The sequence below is a fragment of the Falco cherrug genome, chromosome 2 (genome assembly GCF_023634085.1).
Source record: "Falco cherrug isolate bFalChe1 chromosome 2, bFalChe1.pri, whole genome shotgun sequence".
Taxonomy (NCBI): Eukaryota; Metazoa; Chordata; class Aves; order Falconiformes; family Falconidae; genus Falco; species Falco cherrug.
The window spans coordinates 68,775,556-68,800,831 of record NC_073698.1 but is presented as its reverse complement, the minus strand read 5'-3'; the positions used below and the strand labels follow the sequence as shown (position 1 = coordinate 68,800,831).

Below are 25,276 nucleotides of genomic sequence, written 5' to 3'. Positions count from 1 at the left end.
TCATTGGGTAAGGACTGCAGGATCTGGTGCATAGTATAAACTCAACAAATCTCTACAGAGGCATGCCCTGTAATCCACTAGAGATGTTTGGGAAGGCCTGTTTGACATGAAAAGAAGTTGTTGAAAAAGCTTTTTTCTTGTGCAGTAAGTCCTGGAATTTAAATATATTACCTCATCACCTTCCAAAATGCCCAAAGCACATGTATGGGAAAGTATAATCTTTTTTCTAAAAAGACTGAAGTCTTTTTCATTAGGTGCTGGGGAGAATTATTAATTGCATGTGTTTGTGATATATGCAAATAAGGTGCATGTGAATAAATAAAGCAGTTAAACACTTAGTGTTGTTAAAACTATTACTTTAAGGGTAAGATGTAAATTTAAAAAACTAACTATATTTATAATAAAGGTTAGGATTTTTCAAGGGCATCTCCACAATGGCTTTGCATTTTTTTGCAATTTTGCAATTGGCTACCATGTTTTAAAGTTCCATAAAAAAATCTCAGCTTTCATTTAGTAATGTGACTTATAGTAACTTGCAAGTGTTGCGTGTGTTTCCTTCTCTACTAGCAGCCAAGGAAACATTCACCACCAAGCCTGAACTTTGGAAGTCCTTGCTGCTTCTGTGTGCTCTGTAACGCAGTTCACGTGGATGGACAGAGCCATTGCAACTCCCATCTCTATCTCCACTGGTGTTGATGCACCAGCTGCAATAATATTTCAAGTCAATCCCTGATTAGTTAGGGGAAGGTCAGCTATTTCTGACTGGCCTTGCCCAAACAGAAACAGAATGAAGCTCTGCCATCAGTGTCCTAAAATAGAAGGCCTTTTTCATCTGTCAGGCTTGACTCAGACACATGGAACACTAATTAGGAGACACGAATCGACTCGCAGGGCATTGAGAAGAAGGGCACAGGCAGAAAGTCAAGTGAAGAGAAACTTCTTCAGCTATGCACTGTATTCTCCAAACAGCTTTTTAGTCACTTTCCCAGTAATTTGATTTATTTTAGTGTTTCTTCTTAAGAAACTAAGTGTTTTTTTTTAAGAAAACTTTGATAATGAAACTGAGTGTGGGGATTTTTTTTGGAGGTTTCTTTGCAGCTTTGGGGGTTTTGCTTTTTTTGGTGGCATTTGGAACTGATTATTGGCTTCTTGCTACAGAAGTGGGAAGGTGTTCAAAAGTACCTGAAGATGCTGGGGTTAGTATGGACATTTTTATTTATAATGAGAATTATATATGTAGATTTCTTGGAATTGTTTATTTTGCAAGAATTTACTTCTGTATGAACGTTGGAATATGCTCATTTTGACCTGGAGGCTTACAAGCCTTCTTTAAAACCTCTTGTAACCAGTTTTAATCAACTCTAAAATGAATTTGTCTTTTGTGATACTACTTTTGCAACATGACATTCTTTCAAAGGAAGTATAACTGTTTGGATATGCTATAGCTAGCCTATATTCAGACAGGCTGTTTCATTATGATGGTGGTGGTTTCTACTTCAACATTTAATTTCAATTGAATTTGATTTCTTCAGCCATTTAAGAATTGTATGATAATGTCTTCCTTTTAATTTTTTTTCCCCTCCCATAGGGAGAGAAGGCCACTTTCCATCATGAAGGTTTCTTTTGGAGGTGCTGGTTTAGTGGAGATGTAGGAGAAAATAATGCCAGTATGTGGAATTTCTGGTACAGTAAGTAACTTTTCCCTTTTACACCTACAGTAGTTTGTTCTCAAAATTGTTGGGCTCTTTTTTCCTGTCTTGTGAATCACCAGGTTTCATATGGCTTCTTTGGTTCTTCAGCTACCCTAAAATAAATTCTTGACAAACATTTTTGTAATCTATACTAAAGGAAAGCCTGGGAAAAGTATGTTTACATACCACATGTTTAACTTTCAGCTTATGCTGTGAGTGTTAAGGCTGCCCTGTTAACCTGAGTCCATTCTTATCAGGACAGTCTCCTGCCACTTACAGTTAAACAGACTGTTTATTTCTGATACATAGGGAAAAGGAGCTTAGTGGTTAGGATGGTCCATGACTTTTTGCTTGGAGAGTTTCTCCATCTAGTTCTACAAGTGGGTTAAGGAGGGCATGGGCGATTCCACTGTGAAAGTGGTGTAGGACACATCATTTCCAGAAAAATTCCTCTACTAAATTCAAAGATGACCCTTTGCTTTCTTTTACTACATGCCAGGATTCTGGAAGATCAGATAGTATTTTACAACCAAAATCTCCCATGAAGAAGAGGTCAAGCAAAACTTCTTTTCCTGTCTTTGACCATACCTCTGAGGTACAGAGCTCCCTCTCCTTATTGCAAGATTTCCACAATCCTTGTGAAAAGCAGGTGCCATCATACGAATTTGACTTCAATAACCCATATTTTACTGAATATATTGCTTGGTCTTAGGTGGCAAATGTAATATTCACTGTAGTTAATTTCTCCTTGTTATTTATCTGGAGAATTCTGTGGTCAGAAATCTGAAATTTAAATGTGGTTTAAGCTATAGTCAGCCTTTATCTTTCACAAGGGAGAAGGTGATGTTTTAGATGCATTTAATATAAAGGGTGAAATTACCCTTCTCTGGGCATATTGATTCCATAGACTAAACTCATATTTTTGGGGACTGTAAACTTTCTGAAGATGCTTGATATTTTTCATTGTTCTTTCACAGAGAAAAAGTAATTTCCTAGGGTGTTTTTTTTTGGTGGTTGTTTGGTTGTTGTGGGTTTTTTTTTGGTGTTTTTGTTGGTTTTTTTGGTGGGATATGCAATAATGAGAGGGACATAATTAACCCTCACAAGAGAAAGGTACATATGCCTATAAAAACCGTATGTATGCATTGCATATAAATTGCTGTGTGCCTTTGGCAAGGCTGCTTTACTGTTCCTATAGTACAAATCTGTGTTGCCCTTTAAGGAATACTGCTGGCTGGATAACCAGGCTGGTATCTCTTACCAAACCAAATCCACTGCTAGCTATTACCTGGGAAAGAACCTGGAATCTCGACCTATGAAACTCAGTTTGCCCATTTGAAGAAAAGGCTTAAAGTACTTTATTGTTAAGGCAGTAAAATAGTAATCTTTAGCTTTCTTTCACTTTTAGCTAACCAGTCACCTTCTAAGAATTGTACACATGCTTACCTGTCACCATTTCCTCTTATCCGAGATGAACACAACTCAACTTCCTATGACTCTGCAATCAGTAAGTATTTTTTTGGCTGAAAAATGCATGGATACAATGCCTAGTTTCAGGAAAACAGTTTGGATGCTTCAGTATAAAACAGCCTTATCGCTCCCCACAGTTTAATTAATAGAGTTTTGGTTTTTCGTACTTCTCATAATTTTACAACATGCATATTTAAACCACTGTTTAGCAAAGCACTTAAATGAATGCTCAGCTTTAAGCATGATGGCAAAGTGGAAGTAATTCCTAAAAAAAGAGACATTTCCTTTTTAGTCCTTTTTTCTCTGACATAAAAAGTATCTTCCTTGGGCTGAATGCATTAAACAAGTACTCCTTCTCATGTATTCCAGTAAAAATGTTTTTCTGTTAAATAAATAGCCACATGTGGAAATATATTGCATTTTTATGTTATGAAGAAGGAGGAGAGGGGCCTTGATACTGTCTAAGTTTATTCAACTAACTCAGATATACTGCACCGACTGCTGCATGTGCCAGTTTCTCGCCACTGACATTATAGGGAGCTGAGGCACTGAAACCACTCTTAACAGTGTGTGCTGTACATGAATAATGTAGTCTAACACTGTAGCAATGGGCAGTTTTGGTTTTTGAACTAAACTTTTTTAGAGAGTATATATATTCTCTATAATAGTTTAGAATACTGTTAAACAGAGATACTAAAACTGAGAAACTCTAGTTCTACAACAGAGGTACATATATAGATGGAAGTTATGCAGTAATTGAAAACTTTATGTTTGAATAATCCCTGGAAAGCCCTATTTGTACAACTCTTAAAAACTACTTAAAAATATTTGTCACATTTCATCAGATCAAGGGCTTTATACAGACGTATTTGAAATAAATCACTTCTGATACCTATTTCCTATGACTTTTAAAATAACCTGTGATGTGTGGATGCAGCATGTCTCTGAGCAAACTGGCTCGGTGACTTAAGTGATCTCTTCATGTCCTGAAACTATAATTGTGCCTTTGCTAACTTTGAAGTGTCTTCAGAATCCAATTTTTATGCAGCAGACATGAAAAAGAAAATAAGTTGGACTGATAATGCTCCTATTAATCTTTAGAAATTATGAACTGTTTGTCTAGGAAGAATTCAGACCTCATTCAGAGATCTAATCTGTAACTTCACAGTGCATCTAGAACAGTTTATCTTTCCATTTGAAACTGACAGAGTCATCAATTCCTAATAATCTAGACAGAGTTTGTATTCCACCATTCACTCATACATTCATAAAGGATCCTCAAATTGTACTGCATGATTACACAGAAGTGGACAAACAAAGAATAAGGAAAGGAGAAGGAATATCATCAAAAGTTTAATTAATTTTAGTTAATGTTTGCCAAAAGAACCAATGCTCAAATATAATTTTCCTATCTATATTTCATATTAGGAGATTAAAAATAGACAGAACTGTACTATAGATGCTGTCCCAAGTAGAGTATATTCAGAGCCATTCCTGCTGTATAAATAGATACAGTTGGATTGCTTTTGAACTCATTAAAACTGAAGAGGGTTTTTTTTAATGCCTCCAGTTCATTTTCAGCATCCAAGCTGAGTTATTTACTGGAGCAAGTATGCTTGTTCAAGAATCTTTCACAACTTTTTATGAAGAAGGTTATGTCATCATCTCTTCTGTTAGTTCAAAATTTGTTTCTTCTTTATTCTAGTTTGACAGTCCTGCCAATGATACTCCGCAAATGAGTTTTTAAAACCTTGCTGCAACTGCAGTTGCTAAATTAAGAAATGCTAGAAGGTTATCCTCTTCTTGATTCACAATGGAGGAAATGCTTCTCTGTAAAAGCCAGGGGCAAAACCCCTCAGTTTGATTTCACGAAGAAGATTTAATCAACTATTTGTATATCCAGTTGGCTGCATCTCATACCTTGCATCAGCTAAGCACAGAACAAAAGGGCACTACCAAAAGATTGAGGTTATTGTCCCTTTTTTTGGTTCTGCTTCTGTTTCTTGATACAACAGTACCATTTTCATGGCTCATAGCCATATTCACCTTTGGGGGATAAAAAAAAATCTCCCACACAGATGTATCACTGTGGTGTTAGTGAGTCCCTCAAGTTCTATTTTAATTAGGAATGGATAAGAAGAAATATTCTGTCATCTGAAAAATACTTATTTTGCTTTTTGTAGAAAAAAAAGCAGTTAAATAAAACCCTTTAAACTTAATTAGAAAAATCAAACATGTATGTACAACACATTTTTCTAAAATTTCTGACTTTCTGTTTACAGAACTGTTAGTTTCTGAGCAAGCAAAGACAGGTGACTTCTTTTACAGACTGTTGGGATTAAGAGACCTTTGGGACCTTGTCAGAGGAATTTGCATTTAACTGCAGCCCCTAGTGGAAATGCAAGTTTGGTTTGTTGGTGGAGTGCCATGTTACCATCCAATTAAGAAGGGCTCGGGCAAAGATAAGTTTCCTGAAGAACATAAAATCTGTGATGATTTTTTGAGTGCAGTGTCTGGACCAAGTTCTCTGTTGACATAACTCCTTTCGCTTTAGTATCAGTAGGAATTTGGTTCAGAGCTTTTCTGGGCCAGAATTCAAAAGAAGCTCAATCAATTCCCTCTTAGCTTGTTTACATCTTTTTGTATGTTGGTTTTATGATGTTTGTGTGGTTTTTCCTAAAAGATTCAAAACACTGAGGACCTTGAAGTTCAGTGTTATAATATACCTTAGAAAGCTTTAGGCCAAAAGCTTGGTTCATCCTGCTGTACAAACCCGTGAGCTCTTGGTGTCCAGAATTATAGCCTTAGATGGAAAGACAGAACAGTCTACAGTGATGCTTACATTGGAGATTTGAATGCATGTTTTAATGCCTCAGATATCTTTTCATCTTCTCTGTCAGATGCATGATCAGTTTCAAAGGTTTAGACAGCACTGCTTTGAAATTGCAACTTGCTGTATCATTTAACCACAGTTGTAATGATTTTGTTCGTTCACTGGTTTTGTTAAATATCTTGGCAGAGTATAGAGGTCTTCATCTACCTGCAGTGTAAGGTGTGGTCCACAGCTGTGCTAACCATCATTTATGGTTAATGCACTTAAAGAAATTTGTAGGCCATGTCATTTATCTTGACCTGAAACAGGCATCTAAACGACCTCAGGGGAAGCCTGACTCAAGTGACTTTTTGTGATGGTACAGTGGTTTATAGTGACAGCTGTTGTAGTGTGCAGCTCTTAAGTAGACTTAGACAGCACCTCACTGTGTTGCCAGCAAATTCATTTATAGGAAGATTCACAAACATGTGCGACAAACTACAACCTAGGAATAAAAAAAAATAAATTAGCCCATACAATAAAAGTGCCAGAGTGATGACCTCTACATTCTAAAATAATCATACATTTGTATAATCATAATCAATTTGGTTATCCTGTCAGGCTATTTTGAAAACATAATAATATAGTACTTAAATAATAATTCATTGCTAGCTAGATTAATGCATGGTATCATGTCATTAGATTACTTAACACTGACATTCAAGGATTATCACACTTCTATAAAACTCTTTTACTAAAGGACAATACTAGGCCTGTTTTTGAAAAATGAACAAATCCTTTCTTGTACCAGTAGTTCTGTTAGTTATAGTGAGATTATTCTTGAGAAAAAGAAGTGCAAAATCTAGCACTCAGTTAAGTCATTCATTTTATTTTTGAGAGGGTTTTTTTTCAACTTGATTTGGACATAAACAATAGTTCCTTAACTGTTGTAAATTGCCCCAGTGCCTTCTGAAGCTAAATTGGAAGCCGTTTAATGGGCTGCACTGACACATTAGTTTAATACTCTGATTTGTAGCTGCTAATACTTTTTTTCCTGACTATTAGTATCTTATTTTGTCCAGTACTGGGCACATTGCCAGCATTTGAAGTAGTGCCTAATATAATGTAGAATACACAATGTTTATAGGACTGAAGTGAAATACTGGTTCAGCAACTGTTAAATATAAAATGGTGTGATCAAATTTATTGGCAGGTTTGTTACTGGGTTGAAATTGATGTAGGGTAGTCCAGAAAATATCAGCAATGAAATCTGAAAATAAAGATTGTACAGTGAAATGTTAGCAGTAGCCTATTTCTAAGACAAAAAAATACTGTTTCAAAACACAGTCACAAAATTGCCCATGAGAGATTGTAATACAGTACATTTACTAAGGGAGAACTCCCCAGCCACCAAGCAGTGATAAAGCAAGAAGTATTTAAAAAAGCTTTGTATTAATACTGTGAATATTGTATTTGTTTTACTGTTAAGGTTATTAAACAAAAAAGATTATTACTACTAAGGGATACTAAAAGGTACTGAGTGAAACTGAGAAAAGTCTTGCAAGGTTTACTGCATTGCCAGGTGTGTCTTCTGCACTGCTGATGAGATCTGTGATCTCATTTACAATTGTTTATCTGCAGAGGAGATACTCTTGATTTCGAGCAGTTCAGGTTCTTCACCTTTCACTGTATTTTGCATTATGGGGGCGATACTTTTGTCAAAAGCATTTTGATATCTCTTACATTAAATAGAGAGGTAAAAAAAGACATATTCTAAAATAAAATCCACAGTCAAATCACAGGAAAGCTTTAATTCAGGATGTGAGCTTGTGGATGAAAATTCAAGGCAACTTTTCCAAGTCATTTTGCCTATCCTTAGTAATGTTTATGCAGCACTGTACTCACACATGCTTCAAAAAGTATTTCAGCTTTGTAATGCTTATAATATGTATTTATATTAAATTCCTTATTAAGTGGCTGGGTTTTTTTGTTTTTTTGATAGGCCATAGAAAGTGTATGGGCCGATGGCTGAGATTTTAAAACACTTGAAGCCAGCAAGGTCAATAATACATGTGGTATGGTTTCATGAGGTTGATGTTAATATCTCTGACAGTAGATGGGTGTCACATTGTGTTGTCAGCTAACCTGTTCCTTAATAACCCGTTATGGAGCTTCAGAGGTGTGCATGGCTACTAAACAAGTGTGTCTTGTAGGTGACGCAGCTGTGTAACTTTGTGAAATGTATCTCTGCTTCTCTTTCACATCATGCATCAGTAGCATCTTAAAACATGATTTTGTGCTTCAATTTATAATCAATGCTGGGGTCTAGTACACTAAAAAAGGGGGCTTTTGATAATTTTCAACCATTTCTCCAAAATTTGGTCCCTTACTCAAAACCAGATACTTCTTCTAGTTTTCAAATGGTGCAGAAGTTTCCAGAGGGATCCGAATTAGGATCTTTAGAGAGAAAAGCAAGTAGCAAGGGAAAACTACAGGTCATGCGGTTTTGGAGGAATATACTGCAGCTATAATATTCCCATAGTATACAGGCCGAACGGTGCAGAGCTCAAAGACAAGTGTACTGTCTGTACTCCTGTTGTAGTTTAAATAGTATTTTATATTTAGGCTTGCCTGTCACTGCCAAGGCAAATGTTGTACCCAACAAAGGGGCAGCTTACCAAGGCAAGTTACAGAACCTTCTGTTTAGCACCTTGCAACACAAGAGCAATGGTATCCAAGATTATTGTTGCAGATAGGTTTACCTTGGACTCTGCGGTAGTGCTTGTACTTTATTTCATCTGTTGTAGGGAATACTTGGAATAATGCGTGTATTTGAGGTAGCTAACTCAAACATATCTGTGAAGTACCTTACAGAGGCAAGTACTCCTTGTCATCTGGACCAGAACATGGGCTGTGTTATGAACTGCCTCAGTGGGACTTGAAATGGTGCAAACTTCTGTTAACACTTGTATAGGTACACATTATTTCTTGAAACAGGCTGCTTGGATCACAACGGCAGCCCTTTTCGTGGGATATAAAGAAACATAATTCAAAGCAGCATCCTCTGTTGCATTTTGTCTGTCATGGTTCACCTCAGAGCGGAAAAGTCTTTGACTTGAAGAGTAAGTTCACTCTTAGGAAGGTTTAATTTCAACCAGCTCTTTTGTGTTCATCTACAGATGCCAGCTAAGCTAAATGACAGCAATAGGGCTGCATTGTAATTTTGAAAGATTAGCCCCGTAGGAACTGATCTTGCCCATCTAGGCAGAGAAAATCAGAAAAGTGGTCTGAGCAAAAATGATCTAAGTATGAAATAAGTGAAGCCTTCTTTGCAGAAAAATGGTTGCTTTTTAACTCCCTTAATAAAGAAAAAAGTCTAAATTCTCTTAGGATGGTTCCTCAGGCCTGTGCCACAAATGATCCAAATTACTTGCTGTCTTGCAGATTAGAGGGCATAGTCCTTTTCTTGGAAAAATCACAGATTTGGGAGCATTGCAGACTTTTCCTCTGTCAACTATACTCTGTTTTCTAATTGTTGTTTAATGATGGAGTTAGCTGGATAAACAAGTATTAGAATCATCAGTATTTATCCATGATTCTGTAGGGTAAATAGTTATTTCTAGAAAAATACAATGGAAGCTTATTTCAGGTGATAGTTAGGTCAAATCAATATTTCACATATAACGCATAAAATAATTATGCTGTTGAGCAAAGAAACATCCTTTCAGTTATTTAGTTACAAAGAGGTTTAAAAAAAATGTTCATCGGTTACATTTGTACTCCTTTTGTTTTCCGTTTTCAGGAATATTTGAACAAATCAAGCTTTTCTGGTAAAATTTCACTAAAAGCAGACTTCAAAGCTTCCTGTATGAAGAGCAGATAATGAAACTGGATACTGATTTTGTAATGCTGGAGAATCTTGTGTCCTCATCCATTCAGAAAATAGAAACAGTGCTGTACAACTTAGGTGACTTACCATAATGGTATCGAAGCAAGCTTTTTCAAGGTCCATTTTGGCCAATGTGTCCTATTATGTAGCATGACTTTGAAGTACCTTGGGCCATCTATGTAAAAGAGTTGGGTGGTTATAGACTGATTTAGAGGTATTAGGTTTTAAATGAGGAAGTAATGTCCCATGGACTTGGGGACTGCAATGAAGCCTAGCAAAGTAGCCCCATGAGTAAAATAATATGAAATTGCTTCAGAAACCCAACACTGAAGGACTTGAGAGATTTACCTTTCTAGGTCTCCGTTCACTGTCCATTTGCATTAAGTGAATCATTTAACTATGTGTTTAACTTTAAACAGGTGCCTAAATCCTGTAAGAGGTAGAGTACTTAAAGCAGAACACCTACGTAACTGCTTTGCTGAGCCACAGCCTTATTTCTTACCTACTCTTTCCTTTTTTGTTGTTTTTGTTGTTGTTGTTGTTTATGTGGAAAGAAGACTTGTATTGGATATGAACCAAAACACAATTTTAACCCTTCTGCCAGCTACTTTCAGGCACATTCATCCTTCCTGTGCCTAAATCTGCTGATCAGTGTGGCGGAAAATTGTCTCTGAATGTTTGCCTGGATTATAAAGGATGTTATTTAGCAAGTGTGGCTAATGTGATGTGGTGAATGTGATGTAGCTAACACACTTACAAGGCTGATAGAAGTAAGATGGTGTATACTTTAACATGAGTTAAGATGGTCAAGTTAAAAACTGTAGATTTTTGGAACATATTAGTGGGAATGATAATGATTAGCTGATAATGTCTAGCACACCTTCAGATTTCAGATAAGAGCAAACCCAAATTATTCCAGAATAGCTGGCTCTAACAAGCTGTATGAATTTGAAACTTTCAGGATACGAACCGGTATAATAGTTGCTTGGTTGTGTTTTGCTATAACAGTAAGTAGGTGCTGTCAAATGATAAGTGGCAGTTTCTTTTGTGACTCACTTTTCCTGACTTGCCAGCTGGCTTATATGCTTTCCCTCAGTTGGGTGGAAATGTTTTTCACTGACTGAATTGTCAGTGCTTCAAGATTTTCAGATGTGATGATGGAGATCTTTGCAACTCATAATTTTACTAATGGGTTGTGTTAATGTACCAATTTTTAAATTCATGGGAAAAATTTATGTCACTCTTGTAGCATTTGTAAAATGATGACTTTGTTAAATGGATGTGCAATTAACCAGCTAAAAAAATAATTGTTAGAAAGACTCTTTTGGCCAGAGTATGTCACAAAACTCTCGGCTCATTTATCACCAGCTGCATCCATTAATTCAGCACTGCTTGGCACTGTCTAACAGGGGCTTCTGAAACATCACATTTTAAATTTAATAAAATACAAAGAGCTTTAGAGCAGGAATAGACTGGTTTAAAATACTTAACTGTTTTTCAGAAACCAGTTTACATTTTTTGAGTTTCTCCCCCCTCCTTCTTTAGATTTCTGTCTATTGAATGGGACTATATATAAGGACAATTATCCAGCTGTAAATTGTAGAGAACTTACAGACTGCTATTGCTGATATGGTCTGAGCACTGAGAATGTCAAGATATTGCAGCTCTCTGCTTTTCCCAGACAATTTTGGTAAAACAATTGTATCCTGTCAATCCAATCATTTATCCCAAAGAATCATTGCTACAGCTTTGGTGTACCATTTTCTAAAGAGCATAAATTGGGTCAAGTTGCTATCTTACTAATCACTGCTAAACACTGAGCAGACAGATTTCATTTGTGGTAACTTACAACCTATTTTCCATGTTCATTAGGTAGGGAATGGCATTCAAACCTAATTTGGACCACATGATATATAATGTATATGTACAATAGAGTAAATGTTTCATTCGTTAATAAGGCAAGTGAAAAGAGAGGGAGAAAAGAAAAATCTTTGTTAGCCAAATGTGTCACTTGTTCAAGTTCTAAAAAGTGTTGTATTCTTTTTCCCTTCTTCACTTGCTCCAGTTTACCGAGGCTTCTGGACAGTTCTCATGCTCTTGGGAGTGCTCACTGTTGTGATGGCGAGTTTCTTCATCATCTGTGCAGCTCCCTTTGCCAGCCACATTCTGTACAAAGCAGGAGGAGGCTTTTTCATCATTGCTGGTGGGTATACTGTTTGCTTTAGTAAATTAAAGAATAGAAAGGATGAGGTATTTCTTCCGTTTTCCTTGACCAAAAACTGTAAACTGTATTAAGCATGGTTAAAAGAAAGAAAAAAGCATACACTTCTATCCTTTGGCTTGTGGAGTGCCTGCCTGGAAGACAAGTCTTCCCACAGTTATTTAGCCATGAAACTATTCTAAAAGCTATTTTTGGATTAAGACAAAAAAAAAAAATCCAGGACAAATGATGGAATTCTATTGCAATTTCAATCTACTTTTTCAGCAGGAAAAAGAATGCATATTTAGAGATGCTGCCTTACAGGATTCTCAAGAGCTTTAGCTAAGGAAAGGATTTTTTTTATCAGTGACACAAAAGGTGATTATGGTGAGCTCTAAAGAAATTGGGAAACAGAGCACATTCACATGACCAATATAGGAGAAATGTTTTGGATGTGATTGGAGTAAGTGGGAGCTCTAAACCTCTGTGAATGAAAGATAACAAATAAGTGAATTCCCTCCTTCCTTGTAACCCACATGTACTGTGGAGGATGCACCCTTCCAGGATTCAGCTGATATGGGCAGCTCTCTGTGATGCTGTTCAGTTAACCTTGAAAAGTCTGGGGAGATATCACACTGGTGTGCAAGATACAGTTGTATGGGATGTAAATGATGGTGTGTGATAGATGTACAAGATAGAATGTGCTCAATCACTCTTCTTTCTGTAAAGCCTGGTGAGAGGCAGTGCTGTGAGAGCACTGTTGTGTTACAGTGTAGGGCCGCTCGTGTCAGGACCAAAAGGCCTGGGCTCTCTTTCTGCTTCTGTTGCTGACCTGCTGACCTTGCTTACCCACTTCACCTCACAGCAATTTCTATGCAGCTAGTGATCATTATTCCCTTTTCAAGGACCTTCAGTGAAGTGCTGGAAGTATTTTATAATATTTTTGCTGAAAAAAACTCCTACATACTTGCATTTGATCCCTTGAGAATTGCTCCTCCACACTTTTAAACGACATAAAATAATATTCATAGTCTGACAGAAATCCTAAGATACTTCAATGCTTTTTGTTACTAATTGGCAGGGTAAGAGCCCATGTGAGTCCTTTCTGCATTTGTAATCTGTAAAACCCTCATCTGTCACTAGAAAGTAGCAGAGGCTGTTAGAGAGGTAAAGGGCACTTGAAAGACATCAGGACCCAATGGGCAGAGGTGCCAAGCGACATGTGTGTTCTCTACTCTGAGTCAATTCATCTACCTTCATTTAAGCAGGGGAAACTTAGATCCCCAAGTCTATGCTAGTCTTCCATGGCTTCCCTAGGAGGCCTGCAAGAGGCCATAACATTCATTGGCAGTAAAACTAGTAGGTATGTAAGAAGCTCCCTCAGCTGGGAATTCATTTCATCCTGAAAGAAGGGCCTAATTGGATCAGCTGAATGCACCTATGGGGGAACCCTACACCTCTCTTTCTTTTACTGAGGGAATCTAGAGTCACTATTTTTGGGGGTGTGTGAAGTGGGCTTTATTATCCCAGTGTGTGAGCTTGGGCTTGTCTCTTTGCCCCTCGTAACCTTTGTCCCTATAGAGCAGCTGTTCTTCAAGGGAAATTCTGAATTTTTACTATACATATCTGTAGTACCTTTCGACTTCAGGACTGTTCTTAATCAGGCCTTCAGAGAAGAGCTGTGTTACTTTAGCTGTTAACATTGTTGCTGAAAAGCAAAGATATTTAGCAAAATCCTGCTATGATTTGCCAAAAGGTTGTGGTGACAGCAGAATATAGGACCCTAGAGCCATTCAGTTTGCACAAGACATTTTGACTTGGGTAGGGGGACACAGTTCCTGACCAAACTGTTCTGCACCTATTCCCAGTCCCACCAGTAGGACAGGTCTGGTTGGGGAAGATACTTACCCTAAATATCATTATCCTATCCAACACTTTAGATCCACAAAAACATTAAAACAAAAAATGAGTTGCTCTCAGCTCTTCTCACAAGTACTCCTGTAGGTGAGGGTTTAATTATATCATGAATTAAAATCATGCTGGTGGGATAGACTTGCCTTTTGGAGGGACCTAGGAAAGGAGCCTAAACAGAGATCCTGAGTGACACAGAGTAAATTTAGGTTGGAAAGGACCTCTTGTAGCCATCTAGTCTGACTTCTCATTCAGAGCAGGCCTGTCTTCAAAGCTGGATCAGGCGGCTCAGAGCCTTATCTAGTCAAGTTTTTTAAATCTCCAGTAGTGGATGTTCCACAGCATCTTTGGGCACTTGTCCCAGTTTGACCAACTTAATTGTGAAAAATGTTTTTTTATATATATTTTCCTTATATCCACCTGAAATAATCCTTGCTGCAGCTTGTGATCATTGTGTCTCATCCTTTCAGTGTGCAGGTCTCTGAAGAGTGTCCCTATCTTCTCTATAACTCCGTGTAGAAAGAAGAAGACTACTTCTTTAGATTAAAACTCCCCAGCTCGCTTGGCCTATCCTTGTCCTCCATCCCCTAATCGTCTTGATGGTCATCACCTCAGTTTATCAGTTTATCTCTCTTCCACCAGGGGGCCTCAAACTGGACACAGATTTCCAGATACAACGTCACAAGTGCTGAGTAAAAGGAAATATTATTTTCAAACTTGATGACTGTTTTCTTGCTAGTGCAGCCCTGTATGAAGTTAACTTTCATTTCTGTCAGACCTGCTTGAACTCTTGCACACTGAGAGCGACCATTCTTGTGCCTTAAAAAGTTGCCTGTGAGGAACAACCAGTTCTTCTGCCCCCCTTTGCCCTTCAAGGCTGCCTTTGTCCTTCAGGGCAGCCTCCCTTGGGATCCTGCAGGCTGAGGTCCTGAAGTTCTGGGACTTTATTTTCTACTCACCTGCCATATTCCTCCTAGTATACTAAACTCAGCCATTTCATGGCTGTTACAACCACAGCTAACACCATCTATCATATTCCTGACCAGTTTTTTCTTATTTGTGAGTAGCTGGTCCAGCAAAGCACTTCCATTAGTTGGTCTGTCCCACATCTGTTTCAAAAAGTTATCCTTGTTGCAGTCCAGCTACCTATCTCCTAGATTGCTTGCTCTCTGCAGTGTTGCCCTTCTAGAAGGTATTGGGGTGGCTGAGTCCCTTATGAGAACCAGAAATCATAACTGTTTTTCCAGTCCACTTCCTCTTCTTGATTGGGTGGCCTGTAGCAGATGCCCACCATGACTACACCCTTTTTGTCCACCTTGTCGCTTTTAATCCCTAAACTCATGTTACTTAGAAGATCTCCATCCATTCAAGATATTTCGTTGTGCAGACTGCAGTCATCCCACCCCATCTTAACTGTATGTTCTTAGTCTGTATTCATCCAGAAATGCATTCCAATCAAGCAAGCTGTCTCACCATGCCCGCAGCTGCAGTGGCACCATCCATCATCCAGTGACTGCAAAACTTGAATTCCTCCTGTGTTATTCCAACACTGAGTTAATTTATGTACATGCCTTTGGGATGGGCTTTCAGTTGTGCAGCTTTCTGAGTGGAAGTGTATGAGCCTTCCTCATTGAGCTGTCCCATGCAGATGCTCTCCATTCCTCCTGCTTATCTGGAGGCTTTGCTGTCCATCTGCCAATGGTCCTTGCTTGCATCTTTTCCCACAAGGTTACAGAGCTTGCTGTTCTTTCCCCATCTTGTCTGGTGGATCTCACCCCTCCCCAGGAGTCTTCGTATCTCAGAGAGGGTCCCGTCGTCACAGAAGCCAAAGCCCTGCTTGTGATGCTAGCTACAAAGCTAGGAGCTGATGCAGTGTGTACCAACTTTTGTACAGTTTATATTATATGTACAGACCATCATCACCTGCATTCCATGCTCTTACCTCTCACCCTCAGAGCCCTTTAATTACTGACTCAAGACCTCTCCGCCAGCATCATTAGTGCCCATATGTATGAACTGCAAAGGGTCTCCAAGGGCAAAAGGACAAAAGGAACCTCAGAAGCCTCTCCACAGTGTCACATATCTGGAGGCCAGAATAGTAGCAATCTTACCCACAGAGCAATTTTGCTGTCTGATCTGTGGCAGGGTCACACACTTGCCTTTTCTTCATCCTGATCTTTAAGAAAAAAGGCTGCCCACTTATTGAGTGGTGCAGCTGAACTACCACAAATGGAGGGGAACACACAATTGTTAGTATTGGGGGCAGCTCATTGACTAGCAGCTTTCCCTGTTAAGCTTTATAACCACATTAACTACCTCAGGCTGCAGGTGAAACTGCAGATGCTAACACCTGTGGGGAAAAAGTGCATATCAGTTCAATGATGCCACAGGCAGTGACATGAGCACTGTCTTTGCAGCCCTGCCTCCATGTCTAGAATATCAGGGGATGGACCATGAGCAGCTACAGCAGTGCAAACTGTAAGAAGCCCTATAGTTGCTTCAAAGATCGTGGGAAAAGAAGGGAAAGCTGCCCTAAAATAATCACTTAGAGCAGCCCTTGGTAAAGTCCATAATTACCCTGGGCCTGTTCCTGCCTGGGTGGTGGTGAAAACTGCCCTCTTGTACTGATGTGAAACAAGCAAGCCCTCAGGATGTGCACAGAGCGTTACAGAAGCACACCCTTGTGAAGAAGCAAAATAAAAGTTCAAATATGACTTCTCCTTCCTGCCAAAAGAGTGAAAAAACCCCAGTATTTTAATTCTAGCTCCTGGATGAGGACAAAAATCTGTCTTCAGAGGTATATGCCAACTGTCATAACTCCTTAAGTGGGATCCTTTGCGTGTACTTCAGAGTGGAATGTCAACCTTACTTTTTAAATAAAGGTCACAAAAGGCCAAAGTAGGTGGTAGAATCTGTAATAAGGACAGGACCGAAAAATACAATTCGAAAAAAATACATACACACATATACAAGTTTTCCTCAAGTGAGATAAAAAGTTCTAAACTTCTAGGCACAAGTAAAAAGCTCCCATCATTCTTTCCAGCACCTGTTGTCTTCGTGTCTGCATAGTGAAAGATTCGTGCCATAAACAGCCATTCACCATTGACAAGTGAAAAGCATGTCTACGTGGGAAGAATGAGTACTAAAGGCCAGCATACTGCTTCTTGAATTCATAGACATTTCTAAAGGTTCTGTATTCTTTCTCCTCTGCAATATGCACAAGTATTTGTTTGAAAGAAATTCCAAAGAATAAATGCAAAAGACAGAAAAGACTGACCTCAGAGAAGCCTGTGTCTTATCACACTGCACAGAGCTGTGTATTAAACATGTGTGTTCTTAAAAAAAAAAAAAAAAAAAAAAAAAAGCAGCATTGAAAAAAAGAAAGAAAAAGGAGGGAAGCATTTATTTTTCTTAATCTCTCTCAGACATATTTCATGTTCTAGGAATAATTTTGCCCATCATTCCTGCTTCTTACAACTGCTGGTTTATTTTAAATTCACTAAAAGGCAAGGGCAAATGAACACCCAAGCACTATGCAAAAGGTCTAAATGCCGAAAATGTAGAAATACATCACAGCACACATTGTTCCTAAAAATATTTCAATCTCAGTAGTTCTGCCTAGGAGTTTGGCTAGGAGAGTTCATGACATTCACAATTGATAGTAAGTGCAAAACTGCGGGAACAGATTTCCCAGAATAAATATTCAGTAAACTCCTGTATAAGTTCTTAACTCCCATAAAATCATACCTCTGTGAAAATTAGACAAAAGGAGCACTAATGCATGAAATGCTCTTGGAGGCAACAGGACATGGGCAGTTTTTACTTAGTCTGATTCTACTGTTCAAGACGTTTCTTGAACACACTAAGCAATATACCTACTAATTAGCCTCCTTTAGCAGATAGTGAGAACCCTTAAATACTCCTTTAGTGCCTTAATTATCTAAGAGGGTTTACATATTCTGCCTTTCATTTTCTTCTCTTTTAAAGAAGGACATTTATCTCTGCTTGACATACATTTCTTCAGCAAATTTCCATACCCAACAATTTGCCACACACAGGTATTAACAGCTTGCTGTGAAATCACCCGATGGATTTTAGCTTCCCTGAAGTTGTTTTACCACTGGCAGCGCTGGCTTACCATTTTATACCTACATGGCGCCGGCTTTAGTTTAACCATCTGGAAGGTGTTGCTTCTGACTGCTGGAAGAGCAAGGGGTGCCCATTTTTAGATTAAAGCACCTCTGACAAAGTCTTGTTTTAACGGCAGATGCTTCTAACTAACCGGGATACTTGGCTTTGTATCTGCCCAGGGTGCCAGAGGTCATTCCAGATGTGCAAGGCCTGGTTATATGTACCTGCTGCTATAGTAAAGGAATATGCCTCACTGCTTTTTGCAATTACTCTTGTTTTTGACTAAGTTTGCTCTGATGTAGAGAATAAATAGAAGACTACAGACATTTGAAAATGCATAGGCACAGCCCTCTGAAGGGGGAAATTCCAATGTTCATGTGGACTTTGCCATATTATCAATGTATCTTTCCAAATCTTTGGGCTATAATTTCATTTTTGGTTGAGGTTTTGAAACTGTGAACAAACTCCATATCTGTACTAACTCCATTTATGAACTTGGTCCTGAATCTTTTTACATCAAAAGTTACTAGCTCTGTTTGGTTCTAATTTTCCTATGTTGCCTACATTATCTACTATCATTAGATCCTTTTATAGGAATCCTCTCTTGACTTATATTTGGAGAGTCTTTGATTTAATTTCTTCTTCTTTATGTCTGGCCATAAGGTGATCCTTCTCTCTGATTGTTTCACTGTTTTATGTTTAATATAAGCGCAGTACTAAATTCCATCAAGACTGAGTTTTACTTAGGTAAAATACTTTCAAAATTGAATTTGTGCCTTTTAGAGTTGAATGTTGGGGTTTTTTTCAAACTTTGTTAGGAATTTGAGCCCTAGTAAAAAATGTAATCCTGAAAGTATATTTCATAGACAGAAAATGTGTCTGCCTCCTTTATTTAGTTTTCCTGTTTTCTTTCAGCCCCATAAAAATTGCACATCCTTTGGGATTTTCAGTCACATTTTGATTATGCCTCTGGTCAACTACTTGAGCTCATTCTTTGGTGGCCTTCAAAAGCCAGTGTTCGCAAACATTAAGTTGTGAGCTCTCACCTGTCAGATGTTTAGGATGTCCAGAATGTAAAGCTATTACATTTTGACCATAAAACACCAACATGAATGTCACCAGATCACTAATTTAAACTGTTGCAGCTAACCTGTCTGATCTTGTCTGAAGCAAATGAGGGAGTGATGACAAGAGTTGCTCCCTGATAAGTGGGTAGGAAGAGCAGGGAAGGGAGGTGATGAGGCAGCATCCCAGGGTGGGGATGGGCAAAGGTAACCATGGAAGCTTACCAGGACAAGTGGTTCTGGAATCAAATACTTGTCCATGGGTGCTTACAAAGTGCATTTGTGGGTTTTGCCAGAAGCGTCACATTTGTTCAGGGCGGCATTGCAAGTATTTAGGAGGATGGGGAAGAGACCACACATACCTTTGACTTATGCTCTGTGGCTCTGCAGCCTTTAGACCCAACTTTGGCAATAAGTGTTCCCAAGATTATGCACTGGCTTGTGGTTTTAATGAGGCACCTAAACATCCTGGGATAAAAACATAGGGTGGTGTCCCTCAAATATTTGAATGTTGGAATAGCTGCTGTAACTGTGCTGTGACAGCTGGAGCTAAGGGAGCAAGTGGGTACAGGCTGGAGCATGCAGAAAATTCAGACTTGTGCCCTCAGTTTTCCAGCAGATCTGCTAGAGCATCTGTGCTGCAGGCTTGCATTTCTCAAGTGTCCACATTCATCTGAAGTGAAATGGAATATTAGGAATGCAACTGATACTTTGGAAAGCACTTTCTTCTTATATCTCTTTCTGGTATATAGTAACAAAGAGGTTAACAAAGTTTGTAAAGACATGTGCTCCTATTACTATCACGTGTAAACAATCCAAAGGCCTTTCAGAGGAGTGGTTGGGAGAAAGCTGTGAGTTATGTGGTGGATTAATTCCAGGAAACTGTTGTATCCAACCTGAGGCTAATACTAATAGCCTGCTTCATAGCTAGTATTTCATTTTTGTTGGGTTTTGTTCCTATACCAGGAATTGATTTTCTAATGTGAAGGATTTTGAATTAAATACAATACATCTGAATTTGTCAGCAAAATATTTTAGTAGAATAGTCTGAAGGTAGCATGTTCCAAACAAAGCCCTTTTCATCAGAAAAAAGAAGCAAGTGTAGGGAGGTGAAGATGATAGAAAGATTTCTTTTCATACCTTATCCAAAAGTCTGTGACAGAAACAATGCCAACGTTTGGGAAGTGAAAGTAGGTATCTTTTTCTAGGTCATCTTGTCCCATCCTGTTCCTCCTCCTTCCATCTCCCTTGACCCTGAATTCAAAACAGTAAATACCTGTCTGAATTTTGTCCTAAACACACCTGTTATTCAATCTACCTACCAAACCCAGATAGATTCTTTGTCGTGGGAGTATGCCTTTCAGTGCAAATCAGAAGCAAGATGGAGATAATGCTTGTTAGAGCAAGCCAAAAGCAAAAAATATCCAGTGGTGGCTGTCTGTGCCTTGCAGACAGAGCCTCAAGCATTGATGTGTTTCTAGGTTTTACAATAAATGCACCCAGCATTTGTCTCACACTCTGTTGTTAAAACGTAGTGTTTCTTTTCCAGGTGTTTTGTTTTCGCTGGTAGTCGTGATGTATGTCATCTGGGTCCAGGCGATGGCTGATCTGGAAAACTACACAAACGTGAAAAAAATGGATTGCCCAGACTTTGCTGTTTATGTACGTTATGGCTGGTCTTTTATGCTGGCTCCTGTAGGAGTATTTTTTGCTTTATTAGCAGGAATGCTGTTCTTGTTGGTAGGACGTGCCATTTATTTACACTCAGACTAGTCATACACTGTTGAAGGGAATACAGGCACTTCATGAGAATTGTAAACTGGAACAAAATTTTATACGTTATTACTATTATGGCAATCCTAAGGGTGCAGGCAGACTTTTGGAAGTTCTTGTGTTTCTTGTTTAAGGGTATAGGACACAAAACTCAATGCAGGAACAAACCACCTTTAGTTGTTTTTAATTCTTCAGAAAGTACACACATGGTTCCCCATATTGTACTATTAGCAACATTTTTGCTGTTTTGCAAACAGAGGAAGGCAAAAATTTTCTGCAACCAAAAGCCCAACGTGAAGTGGGCCAGATCAACATTCTATACATCTGTCTTTTAACATTTACTTTATGCTTCTGCTTGTGGAGAATGGTACAAGGTAGAGGAGAAAAACATTCAAACTCAGTAATTCAATCTACCTCTTCTGTTTTCCAATACTTGCCTTAGCTTTAATACAAGCAAACATGTCTGCACTTTATAAAAATAGAGTGCAGTTGTTCATGCAGCATCCATGGGAAGAGGACAAGAGAGAAGACAATTGCCGTGAACAGCGACCTGGTGCTAGTCCATACATGTAAAAACTTAACTGCTCCTGTTACACATTTCTCTTTTCTGTATGCATTTGAAAGCTGTATACTTCTGTGTTCTGAAATCCGTGTTTGTTGCATGATTCTATAAGCCAAAATGCCGTAGTTAAATCACTAGATGAAGTTATGACAAAGTTGTACTCTGAATTATAGCATTAGTATTTTAATCAAGTTTTAACCCTTTTATTTTTGAGTGGAATAATTGGCTCTTCCAACAAGCCTTTTCCATGTTGTGCAAAGTGATTTTTTTTATTAAAAAAGCTTTATTATGAAGACAATATCTAGGACATGAAAATTTATCTTTTACGTAGCCTTCATTTTCCCAAATATTAAAAATCTGCATTATAGACAAAATTCAACTTGCCTACTAGTCATCGCAGGGGAAGCAGTGAGCCTAGCTAAGACAGTAGGGGAGATCGATTTGGTTCTGTATTGTAGGAGTGGCTGGTTCTATGTGTATGTACACATATGTTTGGAAGATGGGGTAAGGATGGGACTGCATGCATGGTATGGAAAAGATGGGGTGGACTTTTAACAATGGGGAAACTGGCATTGGGCCCAAGTTGAAATTACATCCATCTTGAGGGTGTGCTGGTTTTCACTTTGTAACTCAATGCAGAATAGTTTGGGACTGATGAGGAAAAGTAAAGACTGCATGTTGGTTTCTTCTTGTTCATAATGCTTAATTCCACAGCTGTTATGCATACTGAAAGCATCACTAAAAGGCAGGAAAGGAATGCCCACCTAGAAGATGTGGTGGACCAGATTGGATGTTGCTTCCATTCTGGGAGCTTTTGTGATTGGAAGATTTCCAGCCTTCCCTGCTACTTATTTATTTTTCCATCATCAAGATTAGCTTTATACATTATAGAACAGGAAGACAAGAGGGGTTGGGGGTAAGGAAGTTGGGAGCACAAGGTCTGGAATAATTACCAGATCACAAAAATATTTTTATTGGCAGCTAACATGGTGTTTTTAATTACTGTCAGAGAGTATGATGGGTGAATTTTAACCAAATATTCATAAGCACATATATGCACTCCATATAAATGATAACCATCCGGAGACCATTAGGGTTACGCCATAATGCCCTTGGTTAGCCAGGAAATGCTGAAATTAACCCTGCTCCTTGTGCATATGGTATTATATTCCTACCCTTAATTACACAATCACATACTGTTTCTCAGATAATACAGTCTGTTGGTATTTAACCCCTTTACAGTCTAGGATACTCACTGGTAATTGTGGAGGTAAATTCAATAATCAAGAGTTATTTGACTAGGTGCCCCTCCCAAACCCTGTCTGCTTCTCTGCAGGGGACAGTCCTACTCCACATCAGCTTAGAGGGGGCAATATGCTTGAGCCGCTTTCTTGCAACTTTTAGAAGCTGGAGGAATTGAGAGGTGCCTCAGAGCTGGACTTCTTCCAGCAAACCTAACCATGTGTGCAGCAGCAACTAATAAACTCTGCAAGGAATGAGCCAAAGGCTCCCGTGGAGCCCTAATTCAGCCCATGTGCATCTTCAGAACTCTCTCCATTATGCAGCTAAATTAGTTACACTCTTGTGTGCAAGGCAGCCTTTTAGGAGGCAACCCTTTGGGTCAGACTGTGGGCATAATGGCGGTTGAACATCCAAGGTGTTTCTGTGGGTTTCCTTAGAAACTTCAGGAAGCCTTTCTGGCGTCAGTAGAAATTGCTTGAGTACTCATAAATTCTGCACTCAAAGTCGCACTTTTGGCAATAGTCTGTAGCTCTGTCAGTTTGCTTTAATTGGATACCACCTTCTTAATGGCAGAACCGAAAGTCAGGTTCCTTCTGAAACAGTGGGGACGGGTGGCTCGCTCCATCAGAAACACATATGTAGGTAAGCACGTGATGTGTAGTAAGTAGCTGCTGCAGACCAGGGGATGGTGGTGTGGGTGGCGGGGAGGCATTTCTGTATGGATATTACTCAAAAGCACAGTCTGACACTCGTTCTCCTGATTTCATTAAAGAGCTGTGTGCAGGGGAATGGGTTTGTAACAACTCTCAGGGAAGACAAGCCAGCTAAGGAGTCTCGCTCCGTGGCATTGTTCCAGATACGCTTTTGTCTAGAAAATCCTTGGCGTCGATGCAGGGATTTTCATTGTTAGAGCCGAGTAAAAGATTGTAAAGGGGATTAAATGCTGTAATCAAAATATTCTGTGAAATTGGTCAAAGAACTGTGTTTCTCACAAATCTGTAGTTTTTTGGGCTTGCTTTTGGGTTTTTTTGGGGAGGGTTGTTGTTTGGTTTTTTTTTAATTGCCTGACTGGTTTAATAGCCTGTAGTCATATTGGAAGAAAAGAAATACTTTTTTTTGAGTAACATGTTTGGAAAAGTGATGGTAACAGGAACAGGCAGGTAAGAAGCATTTTCTGATTACTTTCAGCCTGACCATCATCTGCGTGTCCAGCACAACCATGGCGAGGACCATGACTACCCACAAAGGAGGCAGTGAGAAAATGAAGGGATGGAAGTGAGAAAGGAGGGAGAGAAAGGAGGGTGAGCGTCCCTCTGCGATGCTCTCTGCCAGCACGCTGTGCAGCTGTTGTGGATTCCTGGGGGACAAGCTGACACAACGTGGCAAAAGCAGCTGCAGACAAAAACAGTCAGGAAAGGATTTGCCCCCCTGGTTTATCCTTGTTACTCATTGGGGTGGCTGCTGGAGGTTTCACTGGAGCTAACCTTCATGGTGTACGTGGCTGGTTATTGACATTTACATTCGTGAGGTAAAGCAATGTTCTTCTTTGAGGAAGTGCAAAGTGAAGCCTGCTTCATTTCTCTGCAGGGTGCCTAGCTCCTGCAGCTGAGATGGTACTCCACAGTGTGCTAGTAAACGGCTGGTAGGACAATCACAAGTAATGCCTGGATTGCTGACCCCATTCTTGCAAAATCCTAACTGGCTGCAAAGTATGTTGTACTTACTTTCTTTTAAGAAGTCATATTGAACCTCTTAAATGAGCTATTTATCTTCTGGGCCAGCAGTGGGGTTTTCCTCTGGCTCTCCTGTTCCTATCTGTCGTTTCAGCAGTGTGATTTCTACGCAGTAAAGACTAGATAAAGTATGTTGACATGAAATTCTGCTGTGTTAACTTAGAGTAAGTCTGGATTAATGCTGTGAAGTTGGTGGAGACACTGAAATTGAAAACAGAAGTCGGTCATCTATAATCAAAAGTGACAGAAGGGATGAAGAATCACAAGTATTTACAGTACCACTGTTCCCTCCGTGTCTCTTACTCACGTTAACGGTTTAAATTGGTCTATCTTTCCAGTTCACAATGTGGCTCATCTACCCAGGAGACATGTTGACAATAGGGATCAGGGGAGTCATTTGACATGAAGGTAAGAAGGAATGGAGGCTTGGCAACATCTCCTATATTAGACACCTCCAAACTCTGCACCTGATTTTTCCCTACATCGCAAAGAGCTCAGAGGAGCCTCATGGAGTCCTGCAAGGCTCCAGCTTTTGCTGAGAGGACAAGGGGAAGACATGGAGCAGAATTCACTCCCTATTAGTTGCCATAGCTCTGTTCCTTATCTGTTTCTAAACACTGCCAAGGATGCATTTGGTATGAACTGGGAAGGTGCCTTTCGTAATTTTCACACTGGGAGGCAGCCACTCTGAACTGGGTTGCAGCAAGGGAGTGGTCTCAGCGGTGGTACTTCACATTCGGCGCACCATTGTCCCCACACCTTATGCCTGGGTGCCCAAGGAGATGTTCTTCGAAATGA

The 25,276-nt window shown here is 39.1% G+C and overlaps 1 protein-coding gene across 1 annotated transcript; it reads left to right on the top strand.

Annotated features, from left to right (window-relative positions):
• Positions 1-801: 801 nt before the first annotated feature.
• Positions 802-21,815, top strand: TMEM182 (transmembrane protein 182). Its single transcript, XM_055702399.1, has 5 exons — positions 802-1,196; positions 1,589-1,688; positions 3,100-3,198; positions 11,928-12,065; positions 20,718-21,815. The coding sequence occupies exons 1-5, from the start codon at positions 1,056-1,058 to the stop codon at positions 20,939-20,941; spliced, it is 702 nt and encodes a 233-aa protein (XP_055558374.1). The 5' UTR covers positions 802-1,055; the 3' UTR covers positions 20,942-21,815.
• Positions 21,816-25,276: the final 3,461 nt, after the last annotated feature.

What these genes read in the sequence shown, in the direction of transcription:
- TMEM182 (XM_055702399.1), top strand. Translation starts at nt 1,056, where the DNA reads ATGAAACTGAGTGTGGGGATTTTTTTTGGAGGTTTCTTTGCAGCTTTG. An exon ending in AAGTACCTGAAGATGCTGGG is followed by an intron (nt 1,197 to 1,588) that starts GTTAGTATGGAC and finishes CCCCTCCCATAG; the next exon opens with GGAGAGAAGGCCACTTTCCA. An exon ending in TATGTGGAATTTCTGGTACA is followed by an intron (nt 1,689 to 3,099) that starts GTAAGTAACTTT and finishes TTTCACTTTTAG; the next exon opens with CTAACCAGTCACCTTCTAAG.